Here is a 14,551-nt window from a genome sequence, read left to right as displayed (position 1 = left end):
CTCCACCTGTCATCTCCAGGACTTAAAGGATCTGCAGAGGAGAAGTTCTGACTAAAAGTAGATTAGTCAGAGGTGGTCCGAGTGTTTTGGCTCGACGGCATATTTCTGCTTAATTAAACCCAAAAACCCGGCTGTCAGGTTTAAAAAGTGTGTTTCAAATGTTGAAAAGAACTGCACAAATGAAGTATTTCAGCCAGAAACTGTAAAAAACAGAAAGAATTGTTAGATTTTGAGCTTTCTGACGGTCTTTGAACTAATCATCTGTGACGTGACGTGGGGCTTTATCAACCAGGTGATCAAAATCCAAGCTTGAAATTGTGATATTTCATCAAAATCACTTTATTCTGCATGTCTTATGTTTGTATTATTTAGATTTAGTTGAACTGCAGGCAGTGTTTCCACAGAGACACTGAGAGGAAAGTCAAAGTTACAGGATGAATAGAATAAAGTCAGCATGGCTCAGAAACAGAGAACAGAGGAGAGAGTTGTTGAAGATACATTCAGCATGGAGAAACATCTTCCTACTGATGATGAAATGTGGATTAAAACCCGTCCAAAATGACTTAAATTCACCTTAATGACTGAAATCATGTTTAAAATGACAAGTTTCCAGGCGCCTGTGTAGCTCAACAGGTTAAGCGGGTGAACCATGTACATGTACCCTGATGCAGCGGTCTGGGTTCGATTCCTGCCCGCAGCCCTTTGCTGCATGTCTTTCCCCCACTCTTCTCTCACATTTCCTGTCTGTCTCTTCAATGCATCTATCAATAAAAAAGCCAAAAAAAAATAAAATGACAAATTTTCAGGTACTTTCAAGTAAATGTGGACTGTTTTTGAGTAATTCTTGACTCGTTTTGGAAATTCTTTGTTACTTTGGACCAACTTTGTGTCATTTTGGAGAAGTTTCAATTATTTTCAGACTGAAAATCAAAGCTACTGGATGAATCAAATAAATGCAGCATGGCTCAGAAAGCACTTTCGCCTTGCAGCAAGAAGATCCCGGTTCAAATCCCGGGGTGGGCCTGGGATCTTTCTGCATGGAGTCTGCATGTTCTCCCTGTGCATGCGTGGGTTTTCTCCGGGTACTCCGGCTTCCTCCCACAGTCTAAAAACATGCTGAGGTTAATTGATTACTCTAAATTGTCCGTAGGTGTGAATGTGAGTGTGATTGTGTGTCTGTATATGTAGCCCTGTGACAGACTGGAGACCTGTCCAGGGTGTCTCCTGCCTTCACCCGAGTCAGCTGGGATAGACTCCAGCACCCCCCATGACCCTAGTGAGGATAAAGCGGTGTATAGAGGATGGATGGATGGCTCAGAAACAGTGAACAGAGGAGAGAGTTGTTGAAGATACATTCAGCATTGAGAAACATCTTTCTATTGATGATGAGCAGAGACTCAAAACTGGACTAAGTGATGTTTGAAATGATAAAAATCTTGTCCAAAAAGACCCGATGACAAAAAAAATGGCTTTTTAAGCAAAATTTTATTCATTTTGAACTAATTTACAGTAATTTACGAGATTTTTCAAGTCAGTTTGGACATTTTTTGTTACTTTGGAGAAATTTTAAGAGATTTTAGACGAGTTTCTAAGGAATTTGGACAACTTTAGAATGTCTTGGATCAGTAAAATAAATACAGCATGTCTCAGAAACAGTGAACAGAGGAGCAAGTTGTTGGAAGATACATTCAGCATGGAGAAACATCTTCATAGAAATGATTAACAGAGTGGAGAGAAAAAGACTGGGGAGGCTGAAAACATAGAAATAATTAAATATCTGCAGTATGTGAAGACAAAAACACCCCAAAGAGATACAAAAGGATAAGCCAGAACAAAGCAACAAAAACGAGACACAAACTGAGAAAAAAACTAGATGAAAAATGAGAAATGAAACAACACAAATGAGAGGGCAGTTGGAAAGTTCAAATTTTCCCAATTTTTTTCAAACGAACAATCAAAGAAACTCAATTTTTTGGTGTTGTCTGTCGTTCTGTGTCAGAAGACGTTTCTTCTTCATTCTCTCTCCTTCTTTTTGGTTGTTCTGTTTCCATAGCGGACTTTTTATTGCAGTGAAAATGAGTCTCGGCGAAGAAAAATGTGACGACAGCAGGAGAAAAAAAGGCCAGGAACAGTAAAAAGAGATCTGTCATTATTCGTCTCCTATTAGTGATTTCTAATGAGATGTATTTCTGTTCCATGATAGCATGAAGCTGCTTTTAACCATAAAAAACCTTTATATTAGTATGAATCAAATGAAAAAGCCTCTGGGGTTCGAGCAGCTGATGGGTTTGTCTCAGCAACAGCGACGTTAATCATTCCTACCGGCCCTGAACTAATCAGGTTGAACACAATAGTGGATTGTTGTTCATGAAACTGAGTCAGACCTCAAACCTGCATTGCATTAATCTGCCAGAATCTCCAATAATGATTCACCTCTCATGACTTGTTTCCTCAGAGGAGAAGGAGATGGTGGCGGTGGAAGTGGAGCGGATGCTGAGGTTGGCTGAACAATGTCTGGAGAGAGCAAAGTCGTTCATAGGGAAGAACGTCGACCCACCAGACCTCCACACCTCCTCTTCTTCTGCTGCTGCTGCTGCTTCCTCTTCATCAGAGCCCCATCAGACCACCTCTGCTCCTGCAAACACCGGTGAACACAAACCCTCCAATCAGCAGCATCTCTTCTACAAACACACCATTCAGTCACAAATCAAATTCAGCCACATGACTGAGTCCCCTGAGCCCAGAACCACAAATACCCTGTTAAAAAAAAGAAAATGTGCCAGAAAAATACGGTAAACAGCAGTGGAATAGTGTCACGCTGGAAAACTGGAAAAACACTGAAAACAACAGCAAAAATCTGAAAAATAATAACACTTTTAGCTGATTTAAATACAGTTGAACAGTGTAATTTGACAGTGACATATTGGAAAATAATTATGAACTAGTTTGTACATTTTTTTCTTGCAGTCAACATGTAAATTATTGTTTTTTTTTCTGTGATTTTACTAGTTATAATCTGTAATTTATCATCACAGTGAAAATCTATAAAATAGCACTTACACACCATGTTTCAATCCCTATTACAGATATAAATATTTTAAAATAATTAATTTTCTCTTGATTTAAATACAGTATAACACAAAAATAATTTAAAAGTTACACTTTTTTTTGAAATACTGACTTTTAATGTGGACATTATTTACAATTTTAGCCTTTTTTTTACAGCCTAAATGTATTTTTTTCTTAGATTTTTACTAGTAGTTATCTATAAATTACCAACAATGTAAAAATGTATAAAATAACACTCATAAAACAGAATACATTTTTCAAACCCTAATATAGATGTAAGTATTTTTTAATTCATGTTTTCTGTTGATTTGAACACAGTATAACACAAGAATGATTTTACAGCTAAACTTTTTTCTAATACTGATTAATTACAGTTTTGACCTGGTGTTTTACAGCTTAAACGTAAATTGATATTTTTTTTCTGTAATTTTACTCGTCATTATCTCTAATTTACCAACACGGTAAAAATCTATGAAATAAAACTTATTTTAAAAAAATATTTACCGTTTTTTAAAACTTTATATAGCTATACATATTTTTAATTAATATTTTCTGTAGATTTAAATGCAGAACAGCACTGTAATTTTACACTTTTACACACATTGTAAAAGAATAATTCCTTTTTCTTAGTACAAATTTTTAATGTAAATTTGTAATATTTTTTCTAGGATTTTTACTAGTTATTAGCTGTAATTCAACAAAACTGGGAAAATCTGTAAAATAGCAGAAAAATAAAAAATAAAATGAAACAATAATAAAAATTATTTATCATTTTTCAAACCTTGATATACATATTTTAAAGAACTATTCAATACAAAATAGTGAAATTTTACGGTCAAGTAAAAATTTTAATGTGTTTTTTTTTTACAGTTTTTTTAAATAGTTTTTTTTCCTAATGTTTCAGTGATATTTGCTAGTTATTATCTGTAATTTTACAAAACAGAGAAAATTTGTAAAACTGAAAAAATTGTTAACCACTTTTCAAACCCTAATATACACATACATATAAATATTTGTAAAATAATATTTTTTGTTGATTTAAATACAGTCCAGCACCTCTTGTACTGCCTATATTTTTACTGTATTTATTTGTTTTTAAAAATGTTATGTGATATCGTCTGTAATTTAACAAAACAGAGAAGAGCTGTGAAATAAGAGTTAAAAAAATTTAAAATAATTTTTAAAAACCCAATTATACATGTTAATAATAATATTTTTATAATTTTTATAATAATAATAAATCAGACTTTTTCAAATAATGACAATATTTATGGAATAGCATTTTTACTGATTTAAATACATTAAAAAAGTAACATTTTACGGTCAAAAAGAAAAAATGGTATTTATGAAAATACAAATTTTTGATGCAAACATTGTTTTTTATTGCTTAAATGTAATTTTTTTGTGTGACTATTATTAGTTACTGTTAGTACATAGTTATCATCAGTAATTTAACAAAACAGAGAAAATCTGTTAAGTAACAGTAATCTGTTCCATAAATCCTAGTTAAAAACTGACTTTTTTTTAACCACCGTGTCCTTGTTCGTCTCTGTGTTTTCAGTCCCTGCAGCTGATTCTCCTGTTGAGCAGAAATCCAGCAGCCCGGCAAAAACCAACCATCGTAGAGTTTTATCAGACGGTGGAGGGGAGCTCTCTCCTTTCCTGCCTCCTGAAGTCTTCCAGAGATTACAAACTGTAGCAGCACAGGACACGAGCAAGAAGTAAGAATGAGCAGGGAAAATCTGAAATATAAAAGCAGATAACAGATCTCTAGGAAGCTATTTTTAAAAATGAAATACCAAACACATTCTTACAGTCTTAGTGTGTTTCAGCAACTTCACTCATTCTGTGACTGGAGTTAGAACGTTTAATGAGGTCAAATATGAAGATTATCTGCAAAAATATTAGATTTAAGTTGCATGTATGAAGGTTTTTGGTACTTGTGTTTGTTTTCAATGATATTTAACCTCTGAAAAGACACTGATGCATCCTTTAAGTAACTTATTGTTTGTTTGTGTTTTTGTAGGGAGCTGACTCCCATCGAAGAAGCATCACGACTGAACCAGAAGCTGAAAGCCACCTATGAAGCTCGACTGGCCAGACTCACCCCTGGTCAGGCCTACCAGAAGACGTCTTTGGTGAGAGTTTAAGCTAAAGGAGTCAGAGGAGTCAGAGGTGTCTTGGTGGCCTCCTTCACTTGTCTCTTCCTTGTACAGTCCACCCAGACTAAAATAGTTACTCATAACAACATAGCAATGCAAAATAACCACATTATTTTTTTTTTGCATATTGTTCAGCCTTAAAGACTCTTTGGTTCTTAGTTGTTCTAGGTAAAAATGATGGATTGATAGGTGTTTATGTGGTTACCTGAAGGCCACCAGTAGCCTCATATAACTGCATCAGTAGAAAATAGTGTCTGTGACCCAATTTAATACCTGAAACTACAAGACTAGATACTGTGCATCATAAATAACCGGCAAGATGTGTTTTGTTTCCTTAGCTCTTTTAAATGCAGCCAAAAATAGTTGAGCTGTACCAAAGGAAATCGTACCGATCGATTACAAAGACAGAAAATCTGCACATTTTCAGTAGATTAACTAAATATTGTCCTGATGCACTAAAATTAATTATAAATCTGCGTAGAAAGCTGGTGTTTGCAGCGTATTAAACCTTTTGAAGCTGCTACTGAGGAATGCAACAAGTCAAGTTAGGTTAGCTGCTGTTTTTATATCCTCTGACGTGTTGGTTGTTTTAACTGCTGTTCACAAAGTTTAAACTTGACCTTTTGAACAAAACGCAGCCACACCAACGACCTCTGTGACATTTCATCAGTTAGTTTGGAGCTGACTCAGACTGATCGTTCATGTAACAAGTCAGACTTGGCAGCTTCCGTTAGGTTGGGCCAGATTGGAATTGTGAAAATGTAGAGGTGTTCATAAGTAGTTTGCTCCTCCGGTTTGCCAGAAATAATGGACTGGTTGACACATTTGCTTGAGTAAATACGCCACTTAAAAGGATGAAAATTCCACAGCCGGGTCTGAATAGTTGATTGTTTAGCAGCCTGGATGTGGTGTAAAGTCACAGAGCGTTAGAAAAAACTGGATATTATACAATCACAGGTATCTAAGAACTTAATGTTAAAATTGTCCCGCTTGAGGATAACTGGTGGTTTTAGTTATGTGACGCCTTAAAATAAAAGTAAAATACACTTTTAAAATGTTTAAAATTTTCCAAATATACTCTTCAAATAGACCTTTTTGTCTCCTCTGTCCTTGATATGGAGAGTGTAACTAGTTCATTAGCAGAAGTAAAAGTCCTAAATTGGTGTTACGTCCATGTTTGTACAGTGTGGTGTAATCTGACACCCTTTTTAACACAAAGGAACCGTTCATGACAACCATTCACTCATGAAAACGAACTGCTCACGAACTCACTCATCTCTGTCTATAAACACAGCGTCCACGATGATGGATGTGTTTCTTTAGCGGTTCTAAAGAAAACCTTAATCAGCAGCCAAAATCTAGTTCCAGAATTATGATGTACAGCTGAGCGTGAGAACGGTTGTCGTGACAACTCTGCTGTGTGTGCATAAGTGCGTGACATCAGTCCATTAGAAAAACATTGCCTAATAGTTTCGAGCTTGAAATAACTCCCAAGTTCAAAACCATAGCATCATATCATAATCATACCAAGCCAATCAAGAGAACTGAAGCTCCTGAGGACTGCCAGGTGGAATGAAACTAGAATTCTTGACCAGCTTTGGTTGCAGTCGAGTGAAAGTGTTTCAGTGTAAACACATAGATGTTTCTAAGAGGCCTTCTCAGAAATATCAATTTGAGTTAAGACATCATTTAAAGAACTCAAACTATGCATATTTACAGGTTTACAGTTTTATTTTTAGAGAACTGTTTATATATAATTCTAATATCAGCCCATCTGTATTTTAAACGGCATCTATTGTCAATAACATCATGGATTTAGCTGCTGCTGTTGGGTGCATTTTGATGTGAAGCCAAAAAAAATGAAGGTTTAGGCAATTTGTTGGATTTGCCGCAAAACAAGTGGTGTTTAAAGATACTAATACCACTAAAATAACTATTAAAGATTTAAAATAAACAGAAAAAGACAATTGTATCATTAATTGCAATCATATTAGTAATTTCAGCTTTTTATTTATGACCTGCAAACCTAAGGACATCCTATCTGCCATTGTCCCATCCATCTCTTACTTGTAACTCCTTCAGAGGAGTCATAGGTGTCTTGATGGCCTTCCTCAATAGTTTCTTTCTTGTAACTTCTTCAGGGAAGTCATAGAGGTCTTGTTGGCCTCCCTCACTAGTCTCTTTCTCCTTCAGAGGAGTCATAGGTGTCTTGGTGGCCTCCCTCGCTAGTCTCTTTCTTGTAACTCCTTCAAAGGAGTCATAGGTGTCTCTTTGGCCTCCCTCACGTATGATTTAGTACCTCCAAACCAAAGGACGCTCCCATCAGCCTCTGTCATAACTTTGTCTGAATGCTAAATAGCAACATGCTAAGGTAAGATGACGTATAGTGTAACTACTGAATGCCAGCATGTTTGCATTTTTAGTTTGAGCACGTTGATGTTCTGCTTGAGTGCAGCGTCAGTGAGCTGCTGTCAGAACGACTGTAGACTCTCAGTGTTGTTCATGAATTACAGAAACGCAGCTTTAGCTTTGGTCTCGGTAATGTTGGGCTCTTGTGTCTTGTGCTTCTGTCCCTGTTGTGAAAAGAGTAAACAGAAATGAAGCCTCGAGGGGTAAAAGGATGTCAGCATCAACAATTTGTTTACATGTGAAAGATGTCACTCATTAACCGAAACTAAGAACATTATCCTGCAAATGTAGTTCTTCTAAACTACAAACATGCAGATTTAGAAGTTTATATGTGCAGTTGTTGTCTTGTCGTAGAGCTATCTTCCAGTTTTTTTTACATATCAACCTGATTTTTGGTTGTTTGGTGATATTAAGTGTGTGAACCATTTCATGTAAAATGAAGAGTTTTATCATTCGTGTTTTGGTAGGTTATCTGTAAAATCTGATCAAACTAAGGCACGCCTCAGATTAAAATGTCTGTCCTACATTGGCATGTCCTGGCTGGACTGTTAAAAAGATGCCAACGCATAGCAGCTAATTTCAGGGTGTGGTGTGGAACAGACAGAAGGTAAAATATTCGGCATGGGTATACTCCGCCCATTGTCATTTCCTGTATAGTGTGTTGTTTCATGATTCTGTTGTAGAGATACTGTGTAGTGGAACAACACTTTTTCTTTTGCTAAACAGAATGGACAGCATTAACATACTAACATGAAAGATTTCCCTGTTGTTGTGGTGACGTTACATTAAAAAATAAAAGTAAATCAATGACTGTTCAGTTCTTCAGATGCTAGGAGTGCATGAAGACTCTTGTGTTCACTCTTGCAGCCAACAGCGGAAAATTTTAGTGTTGGCAGAACCAGTTGTAGAATGTAAGTAAACCTGGTAGACTGCTCTTTCTGAATGGCTCACCTGGAAGCAGTAAGGGGGCAGAGTTATGCCCAATTTGAGCTGCTATTGGTTAGTTGGGTATGAAGTAGCACTTCAGGTGAAATTCTGTTAAGCTACGAGGCTAACTAGTTAGTTCCAGTGAGTGTTGAATTCATCAGATGCTGGAATTGCATGAAGACTCTTGTGTTCACTCTAGCTGCTTGAGTCTAGCAGCTAACAGCGGAACATTTTAGAGTTAGCAGAAGTAGCTATAGAAAGTAAACAAACCTGCTTGACTGTGAGTTAGCTGCTCTTTCTGAATGGCTCACCTGGAAATTCTGAGGGGGCGGAGTTATGTCCAAATTGAGCTGCTATTGGGTAGCACATTAGGTGAAATTAAAGCTAGGAAGCTAACTAGTTGTTGAGGAGTGGCAGAAGTAAACATGTTCAGATATTAACGGCTTTTATTTCACACCTCCACGTTTGTAATGACCATAAAGAACAATAAAAATAGATTTTCGCGATATTTTAAAAGTAAAATCAGGTGGAAAAAGCGAGCAGAGCGCTAAACCTGTGCTTTTATTGTGAACGTTCGTAGCTGCTGTTAGCTTATAGCCGTTAGCTGATAGCAGTTAGGTGTTAGCCGTTCGCTTGTTGATTCGCCCCGTTTGATGAAGACTGATAACCTGAGTGGAGGAAGAAGAGCCGATTGTGTGGAAATCTCTTCCGCTCAGGGCTCATTTAACGCCAGATAAGGTCAGAGACACGAGGCCGAGCTGTTTTCTCGTCGTCTAATTGATTTGTTTGGTTAAAAAAGACTCTCCACTCAGTAAAAAATGATGGTAAGTTGCCGCGACCGTTAACTTTTATAACGCTAGCTTAACCTATTGACGGTGGATGTAAGCTAAAGTTATTTTAAACCGTCGATATTCGTTTTGTTTTGTCTCAGAGTTATTTAAAATCATGTTAACTTGTTGTTCAGATACCGAAAATGTTTTGGCATCATGTGGAGCTTGGAGGTTACTGGAGAACACTAAAGGAGTTCGTTCAGGTAAAGTCACATTAGCTAACTTTATTTGGGCTAATTAACGCCATCTTTGTGTTTATTAGAAAATAAACACACAATCAGGTACGTGTTAAAACCTGGACATGTGTCTGAATAGTGATAAATAACACAAATGTTAAGTAAATCCTCTATAATAAGCAAAATAATCTAGAAAATAAACACTTTTTAACAAGAAAGCAAATTATGGTAGTGTTGGTTTTGTTTGATCATTGTGGGAACACTAAATGGAGGCTCTGGGGTTGGGTTACATAGTTTGGGGAAATTTTCTGAAAACAATAATGCAACTAACAGTTTATCTCAAAAGCTTTGGTTCACTATTTGTTGTGTAATGATTTAAATCATGTGATGCTGCTTTACTACATAAGACTCCATCAAAAATATCAGCTGCTTTATATTCTAATGCAAAGATTAAAGCTATAAATTGCATTGAACTTGCATTTATTGCATGTTTAAATGGTTTGGAAGGGTTCACTAACTTCAGACTGCAAGTTTGCATTGTTTTGTTGTTATTAGTTTTGTCAGTTTTAGACTTTTGTTCAGTGTGTTGTTACAGTGCAAATTTTGATGACATTTTAGATGAGAGATGTGATGGGATTCACAATCCTAATTTATTTTTACTTCAGTATGTTGTTGTGTGGCTTGTTGTTTCCCTCTTTTGACATAAAAATCAGCTGAAAGCTTAAATTCTATGATTTTGTTCCGCAGATGAGATGGTTTTCCTTCATGCATTTGAGTTTATTTTCTGTGATTTATTTGATCATTTTGCTGTGGATTCAGTTTAGCTGCACATATGCATGTATTTAAAGTAATTTCTTGTTCTCTTTCCCAATGCAGACACTGTCTCTCCAGCGGCAGATGATGGAGAACCTCATCATAGCCAAAGCCAGACAGGATGCTGTATCCTTCTTCTGCCAGCTTGTGTGGTTTAATGTTGCTTTGTAATATGATATGAAGTTTTTCACTAAAGTACGATGCTTTATTTCCGTTTCTCATGCTACCTGATCAGCCCTAATTGATTAAATTCGCCTGCTGTGGTGAGCAGAAACTTACAGAAGGAAGCAAATATAATAGACTCTTGCATATACTGAAGCATTTCAGCTATTTAAATATCAAACAACTAGAATTTCTGTGCAATGATGACAGCACAAACAGCATGGAACTCATATTTTAAGTGGTAAAATATCTATCATAAACTACAATGTCAACATCTGCAGTTTTTTTTTATTTCTATTAAAGATTTTGAATATAAGACTTCCTTAATGTTGACTTCAGCTGCAGAGGAAGATGGAGGAGAGAAGACTGAGGCTGCAGGAAGAGGCCAACAGGTAAACTGGTTTTCCTTTCATTTATTTTACTGCTTTATTCCTTTCTTAATCTCCACGTTCTTTTTTTTAACCATCGAAAAAGTGCATGCATTTAGGTCTCTGCATGATCTGAGAATTCATTTCATCCAATTCCAGGTTCTCAGTCGGACATTTCTGTTTGCTTATCTGACTTTAACAATGAGAAAAATGTTGCACTCAGCTTATTCAGTCTTTAAAACACCAGTGTTGTTTTTTACCACTAAATTTAGCTTTTTTTTTGCTATTGTTTTATGTACTTGAGCTGATTCCTTCCCAGCACCTTCCAAAATTGCATGCGAAATCTACAAAATAATTCCCTTAAGAATTTGTTGCTGTCTGTTTGGTGATGTTTTCAGTAAATTTTTGGAAAGAGTTGAGTAAGTTTTGTAAATTATTTACAGCTGCGGTTTGCTGTTGCTGTTTCACCAAAAGGAATCATTCAGAAATCACAGATGGAAGGAAAACTGTTGAGCATTTTGAAATCAGCAGTTTTAATATCCTTGAATTAAGCTATTTAAGGGTGTAGCATGTACATCCCCTCTAATTCCACTTGCATGCCCCAAATTTGCAGGATTTCCATGATACTGCTTTTTTTTATATTTCCTTAAAGCTACGGTTTTGCATGTGTGGTTCAGTGGGCGTGACTGCAAATCCAGTCAGTATGTGTATAAATTATTATTCTGTGTATTGCAGGGATGGTAATTTGTTTGGTGTTAATGACTAAATTGGATTTTCACACCTTAATAAACCACAAAGATGCAGGTTTCATGCTGTGGTTCTGTACTTAGGAAATCATTACGATGCTTAAACTCATAAGGATGATATCTCCAAATTTCTAAGTGCAAAATGATCCATAAACATCTTTGTCTGTTTGTCATTACAGGAGATTTGCAGCATCTGGGGCGATGACTGCAGAGGAGCAGGAGCAGCGAGTTCTCTACACCAATGTGTTGGAATATGAGCAAGACCACGTAAGTGTGCAAGTAAATTCTATGAAGACGTATAAGAATAGTAAAGAGGAGGCTGAGGAGAGCATGGAGAGGGACTAGAAGATGATATCAAGAGAGATTTGCAACTGAACTGTACCAGCGAGAGTGAAAGGGAACATTTACAAGATGGTTTCAAGACCAGCTTTGTTGCAGACGGGGCGACTGTAATAAAGTTATGTTGGACTACAGGAGGATTTACTCCATTTTCACCCTCCAGAAAATCTACTTAAACATCTTGTCTGAACCCACACCGACCAGCCACAACATTAAAACCACCGGGATAACGTTTGTGTTGGTGTTCTTCATTTGCCTGGAAAATCCAGACTGACTTTATGTATTAATATAAATACAAATAAAGGCAGTCTGGCATTGTGATGATACGAGACGATTTCAAAAAGGAGGGGCTAACGAATGCAGCTTGAACGAGAAAGAACCAATCAGCGTAACACGGATGTGACGCACAAACAAATCGACCTTGAAGTCCATGTAGTCCAAACAACAATGGCATGCAGCCGAGAAAGCGTCGCGGTGAATGATTACTGCTGTTTTTGTCACAAAAATCTGTGAATACATGGGGTACTCTCAAGTACAACACTTATTTTTGAAAAGGCTACGCAGCAAAAGACTCCTTCCAAACGATTAGCGGTGTTAGGAATAGCTTTAAATCGGAGCCAAACCAAGTCGTGCGTATGTGTGAAAGTTGCTTAAATTTACTCACACGTTTGGAACGGGATTTTCCTCTGTACAAACAATGGCAAGAAGGCAAAAGTAACGAGCCATCCACTGCCTCCTCATCGTCGGAAACGTCAAGTGAAAAGAGGCAACGACTAACGCCATCCAAAACGCCAAGAGACCACAAAAAGATTGTTTTATGGGTAATCCAGGCGCTGAAGATGACGCAGCATTAACTCCCGCCTCCCGTGATATGATTGGTCGTACCAAACTGTACCGGGAGGGAAACGCGATTCAATTCGCCCAATGCCAAACTGACTCTCCTGTATCTCCTAACATGGAGATAGGAGATTACATGGAGATTCAGTTTGGATTTTCCAAGCTAGTTCTTAATGCAACCAGAACAGTCCTGACATGTTGGGGCAAAGATACAGGATCTCTGGTGGTATCCTGTGGTGTCCGCCACCAGCAAATCTTACGTGTCCTGTGGGTTGCAGGGTTTGGTTTTGACCTCGATGGATTGGACTTGTTCCGAAGCATTGCATTGATGAGCCACTGATTGGGATTTAGGGAAATTGGAGGCTGTGTTGGTGCCTTGAGCTCTTGATTATGTTCCTCGAGCCGTTCTTCAGCAGTTTTTGAGCCTGTAGTGGGGCACATTGTGTTACTGGGGGAGTGTTCTTGGTCTGGAACAATGTATAGGCAGGTGCTTCATGTCACAATAACATCTAGATCAGGGGTGTCAAACTCCGTTCCTGGAGGGCCACTATCCTGCATGTTTTAGATGTTTCCCTCTTCCAACACACCTGATTCAAATGATCAGCTTATCATCAAGCTCAGCAGAAGCCTGATAACGAGTCTGATCATTTGCATCAGGTGTGTTGGAAGAGGGAAACATCTAAAACATGCAGGATAGTGGCCCTCCAGGAACGGAGTTTGACACCCCTGGTCTAGATGAACACCAGGACCCAAGGTTTCCCCAAAAAACATTGCATTATTATGAAAAACATCAATAATGTACGCTTTATTTGTCGATAATTTTAATGTTGTGTATGTTGGTCCAGATTATTTGGTAATATGATAGATTTACAGATCCAGTTTCAAACCTCCTGAACTGCTCACGGACATTTCAGAAAGCACCGATATTATCCAACATGTTTGATACCACAAGTTCACATCTGGATGTTTACGGTACTCCCGCTGTCACTCAGAGTGATGGACGCTGTTGGCAAAGAAAGCTAAACATTCTATCCCTTGAGGCTTAAATTAAGCTAAGACTAGATGATCCTTCATTAATCCCACGGAGGGGAAATTTGCGGTATCACAGTAACAAATAATAATACGTGATGTTACAATAGGCACATATTGATTTCTAGCTACAGATATTAAGTTTCAGTTAAAATTTCACCTCCAGTTCTTGCTGAAGAAAAAACAAACCGTTGACTGCGTTTTTTCACCCAGATTTGCTCCTGCTTTTAATTTTTTGTCACTGTAGAGTATTATTAGCATTAACGCAGCCTGTTGCCCCACAGTTTCCATCCGATTCCCTCCTATGACTCTATGATCATAATAACCTCTTGTACTTTATGTTGTATGATTTTGAAATCTTGTATTGCAGTGTGCCTCTGAGATTAGACAGAAGTTTCCCCTCATGATGCAACCTGATTTCAAAATCTTTTAGGATTTTAAAACTCCTGTAGTCTGAGCCCAGTGTTAAAGATGCTAAGATTTGAACTGGAGAACATAAAAGAAGAAAGAGGCTTACAGAGAAGAAGAAGAATGACATGCAGCCACAAGCTATTGGAGCTTAACACAGTGTTTTTGATGCACAGATCACAGCCAGCCGAACTTAAATCAACAGCTTGTATGACAGCAAATACTGCCACGATAATTCATCCAATACACATAATTACTGAAATACCTAAAACACCA

At 37.3% G+C, this 14,551-nt stretch overlaps 1 protein-coding gene across 2 annotated transcripts in view; it reads left to right on the top strand.

The window, feature by feature from the left end:
• The window catches only part of vps9d1 (VPS9 domain containing 1), a 41,437-nt gene that overhangs the window by 2,913 nt on the left and 23,973 nt on the right, over positions 1-14,551 (top strand). For both annotated transcript variants that reach the window (XM_051952322.1, XM_051952323.1), the window contains exons 3-8: positions 2,456-2,647; positions 4,631-4,790; positions 5,096-5,207; positions 10,450-10,512; positions 10,888-10,940; positions 11,842-11,929. In XM_051952322.1, coding sequence (XP_051808282.1) covers positions 2,456-2,647; positions 4,631-4,790; positions 5,096-5,207; positions 10,450-10,512; positions 10,888-10,940; positions 11,842-11,929 — 668 coding nt within the window. The remainder of the gene's footprint in view (positions 1-2,455; positions 2,648-4,630; positions 4,791-5,095; positions 5,208-10,449; positions 10,513-10,887; positions 10,941-11,841; positions 11,930-14,551) is intronic.

Source organism: Acanthochromis polyacanthus, chromosome 8 (genome assembly GCF_021347895.1).
Source record: "Acanthochromis polyacanthus isolate Apoly-LR-REF ecotype Palm Island chromosome 8, KAUST_Apoly_ChrSc, whole genome shotgun sequence".
NCBI classification, from domain to species: domain Eukaryota; kingdom Metazoa; phylum Chordata; class Actinopteri; family Pomacentridae; genus Acanthochromis; species Acanthochromis polyacanthus.
Note: the sequence above shows the minus strand (reverse complement) of the source record. Positions and strands in the feature narration are given on the sequence as shown.